This window comes from Dendroctonus ponderosae, unplaced genomic scaffold, assembly GCF_020466585.1.
Source record: "Dendroctonus ponderosae isolate FM_Combo_2020 unplaced genomic scaffold, Dpon_F_20191213v2 Dpon_F_20191213_11, whole genome shotgun sequence".
In the NCBI taxonomy this organism is placed as follows: domain Eukaryota; kingdom Metazoa; phylum Arthropoda; class Insecta; order Coleoptera; family Curculionidae; genus Dendroctonus; species Dendroctonus ponderosae.
In genome coordinates this window covers 2,450,666-2,454,991 of record NW_026017213.1, presented here as the reverse complement: position 1 = coordinate 2,454,991, position 4,326 = coordinate 2,450,666, and the positions used below count along the sequence as shown (strand labels likewise).

Here is a 4,326-nt window from a genome sequence, read left to right as displayed (position 1 = left end):
TCTATGAAATTCCCATTTCTATCTAACGTGGTACTTGTTCTGACCTTCGTTCAATGTGACTTTCCAGTACCGATAAAAGCTACTTAGAGGGGAATGATTAGCAGATTCCACCAATTTTTCACTGTAGTAGTGGTTGCCCGAGTAGGTGCACGCACAAATCTAGTTTAACCTCAATATACTCAACAAGTGGTCGCTATGGCTTGCCCTATACCTTCCAAGTAAGTTCTTAGTTAATACTTTCCAGCTCTTTCTTTAGGCACTGGGCCAAAAAACTATAAAGCCGAAAGTGCCCAATCATGTCCTGATGACGCTAATTGGCTGAAGTGATTATCATTATTATCTCCGTACATCTACAGATCCTGGCAATGATTTTGCAAAAATTCAATGGGTTTTCACCTTAAAACCCAAAATTATTCGAGTTCCAGCTTGCCATTTTTCCCTTTCATAGCTAAAAGTAGTGCGGCCTTGTCCTTGCTTATCTAGGACATTTAAGTTTAAGATTTGAGGTCACACCACCGATGATTATAAACACTTTAACTACAATGTGCGTGTGGCTTTCAATATGTTCTAAAACAATCGATAGATATGCTTAAAAACGGATGTTATCCATCATTTTGCGCCTCAGTGACCAGCTAAGAGCTTATGGAACCTTTCAGTTAATAAGGTTTAGCATCAGGTTGCTAATGGGGATCTTTGAGAGTGAGAGAATGTGTGTTAGGATGCGCTCTGGTTGGTCCAAGCTCATGAAGGTACTCGAAAATTAAGTGCGAAACAAATTCGTATTAGTGAAACTCACTCGAATGCATAGTTTTTCAAGGCAACTGTTTAGTAGAAGTGGTAAACTTGGGAATTTTCCGTTAAAAATCAGTCTAAAGGGTTCAAATCTGGAAACCGTGCAGGCCAACTATATGCGGGATTTAAGTATTCTCAATAGCCCATAACAACTAACTGCAGATTGAGATGACTTTAACCAGAAGAGTGTGTATAGCTGGTTTGTTTCATTGTTCAAATCATTTKCAWMAGTCWMAAMAMTGTGKTCATTTWWGACCTTTKKCTGTATWTTAAWTCKYYWGKSTSTGTTMKKARTAATTTGGGTTCRCYWGGGTSWAAAWWCKAMKYTYTYTTMSCACGATCGTGSKAARARARMKTMGWWTTTWSAYSSAAGYKAWYMMRAAWKAGCCTSGCKAAYWWAMAYAAAAGATTTAAGATACAGAAAAATGTCTTAAATGAACACAGTGTTGAGACTTTTGCAAAAAAAATGAAACAAACCAGCTTCTAATATCTAAAGAGACAGAAGCTAAAAAAACGGAGCAGTTCGGATAGTATTTTTGATTATGTTGCACTTGAAACATGAGAAGGRATTGAAGCCAATCAATTGCTCTAAAACCCAAGCAGATTGAGGACTAATTAACCAGAWARAGCGTATTYTCTTRCATTAAACAKAATTTTTCGAAAACCCCWCATTTCAGGACCAATTTCGAGGTTTTTATGGAAAWTGCTACCGAAAACGTGAATAAACGTAGTGGAAATAACCAGTTACTCGAAATTCCGCGCTAATAGAGGCATCAGATTTACTCAATTAGATGGACTGGCTTCAGCGCTAGAAAAACGCAAATACCCGAAAGATTCACTCTTCAGAATCACCTCATAGGAAAATGTGCAAGAACAGCTCCAAAACCTATTCAAAGAGAGCCGTGGAGATTTTCTAGTCCAAAACAGCACATTTTCTTCGTTGCTACCAAAAACTGTTCGTTAAAGCCACTCATAAGGCTCAATAAACAGTTTTTTGAAACTTAGAACGGGCTGCGAGTAGAGCACAGTGATAGCAACCAGTTGCTTGAGCGCTAGAACAGATGGAGGCGCGAGTGAGTTTCAAGCAGAAAGAGCGGCGTCTGTTTTAAAAGAACATTTATTTGCAAAGCCCAATTTTCCGAATTAAATCGAAGCAAATTTTTGAATGCTTCAACAAAAACGTCAAGGTTTAAAATTTCCATATCTACGGTAAAAAATACTTGATAAGTCATAAGAACCATTTCGATAGAGCGATTCGTAGACTATCCACTTTAGATAAAGTAAGGTACTCTGCTACGCGGATGATGCCGCATTAATAGCAGAAAACGAGAATGACCTGCAAAGATTAGTGCACGAATTCAACGAAATTCGCAAATATCCTCAAATAAGACAAAATGCATGACAACTTTCAAAGAACCCATTCGGACCGAAGCGCAATTAAACCGAAAGAAACCGGCCTGAGGAACCTATAACTGAAGAAGGAACAACAACAAGAAGTTCCTTAGTGAAAGCCATCCTAAATCTCATTAAATCTCCTAAAATTTCTCCTAATAACTCAAGTAATTACTCCCTATAAAAACTCAATTTTTCAGCCCTTCATGCACCCTGACTTGAAACCTATGGATTGTCAATTGACCATCGTGTACAATTGAGACCGCATTTGTTCCACAATTAATCTAGTTTTATACATATTTTGCTCTGTTTTCCAGAAAAGGAGACATCGGCCTGATCGGTCTGGCCGTGATGGGCCAAAACTTGATCCTGAACATGGCCGACAATGGAATTACCGTGGTCGCATTCAACAGGACTGTGGAAAAACTCCGCAACTTCTTGGCAAACGAAGCCAAAGGTGCGACTTATCACTTATTTTGCACGTTTATATTTCGAGTGGGTCATTGAAGCAAACTGTTCCAGGTAAAAGCATCCTAGGCGCTGAGACCATCCCCGAATTGGTATCTAAACTAAAGTCGCCACGACGCATCATGATGCTGGTAAAAGCCGGATCGGCCGTTGATAATTTCATCACTCAACTACTGCCGCACCTTGATCAGGTATGTTATCCAGTTTAACGCCAATTTCTAACTAAACCCGGTTGAAACCCTCAGGGGGACATCATTATAGATGGCGGCAACTCTGAGTATCAAGACACGCAAAGACGCACCAAATCCTTGCAGGAAAACGGCATCAGATTCGTCGGAGCGGGAGTTTCAGGTGAGTTTCTCTGCGCATTGCTTTCGTCTACTTATCCACTCTTAAAATCATGTTTAGTACCCAACTTGCGGTTCCCAGCCTGATGTTTAGCAGCCCCCATAACAGGTTGGTTGACTAACACCAAAGCAAAGTCGCGACGTGTAATTAAACATGATTGTTTCCAACTGTTTAACCCCAAGCGATGGCTTTTTTGCACTTTTCTCGTGAGTTTTGGAGGAAAGTAGACCTAAACTGTTTCAAGCTGTGTTTGGTGCTGGCTTTATTTGCAGCATTTTTCTGAAAGTTTCCTCAGTTTTCCCAGCAAATTCTATACAATTATCTTAGTTTGATTGTTTTTTGCAAAAGCCCCAACACCATGTGCTAATTTAAGCCCTTTTTCTACATCCTATATCTTGGGCTGTTAGGGATAATCTGGGTTCGCTTGGGTGTAAATACTAAGTTTTGAGTCGATTTTGATGGCGTTTTTAAGAACCCGTCTGGCTCTTTCTCAATGGTTTCTGAAAACTTCAAAGTTTCTAAAAAATGAAAGAGCAGTCGGATTCAACTGAAATTTCGCAAACTTATGAATAAAGGCCTTTTGTATAAGTTTGCAAAGGCTCAAAATTCCGTCGACCCAGTTCGGAAGCTTCGATTTTTTAAGTACAAGCGTACATTTTTTCGGCTTCATTTCTGATTTGCTAAAAGTTATCAAGCTTATAGAAAATCAATAAATGATCGGAGTGAACTGAAAATTCGTCAGCGTTTGACGAAAAGATTCTTCTATAAGTATGCGAAAGCTCAAAATTCAGTGGCCACCAGTTCAGACGCTGCGATTTTTTAAGTCCGGACGCGCTCTGTTTGGCTGCATTTCTGACTTGCTGAAAGTATCTCCAAACTCATCGAGTGACCGTCATTAATTGAAAATTCGTAAGCCTTTGACGAAAGGCTTCTTCTATAAGTATGCTAAAGCTCAAAATTCAGTGGCGACCAGATCAGACGCTGCGATTTTTTAAGTGAGAACGCGCTTTTTTCTGGGCTACATTTCTGACTAGCTGAAAGTTTCAAAGTTTCTCGAAAATCATCGAGTGATCGGAATCAACTGAAAATTCGTAAGTCTTTGACGAAAGGCTTCTTCTATAAGTATGCGAAAGCTCAAAATTCAGTCGCGACCAGTTCAGACGCTGCGATTTTTTAAGTGCGGACGCGCTCTTTTTGGGCTACATTTCTGACTAGCTGAAAGTTTCAAAGTTTCTCGAAAATTATCGAGTAACCGGAATTAACTGAAAATGCGTAAGCCTTTGACGAAAGGCTTCTTCTATAAGTATGCAAAAGCTCAAAATTCAG

General features: G+C 39.5%; 1 protein-coding gene across 1 annotated transcript in view; it reads left to right on the top strand.

The window, feature by feature from the left end:
* The window catches only part of LOC109540777 (6-phosphogluconate dehydrogenase, decarboxylating), a 9,309-nt gene continuing 4,983 nt past the window's right edge, over nt 1-4,326 (top strand). The window contains exons 1-4 of the mRNA XM_019909244.2: nt 1-218; nt 2,502-2,641; nt 2,707-2,843; nt 2,898-3,003. Of these exons, the coding sequence (XP_019764803.2) occupies nt 196-218; nt 2,502-2,641; nt 2,707-2,843; nt 2,898-3,003 (406 nt within the window). The 5' untranslated portion in view covers nt 1-195. The remainder of the gene's footprint in view (nt 219-2,501; nt 2,642-2,706; nt 2,844-2,897; nt 3,004-4,326) is intronic.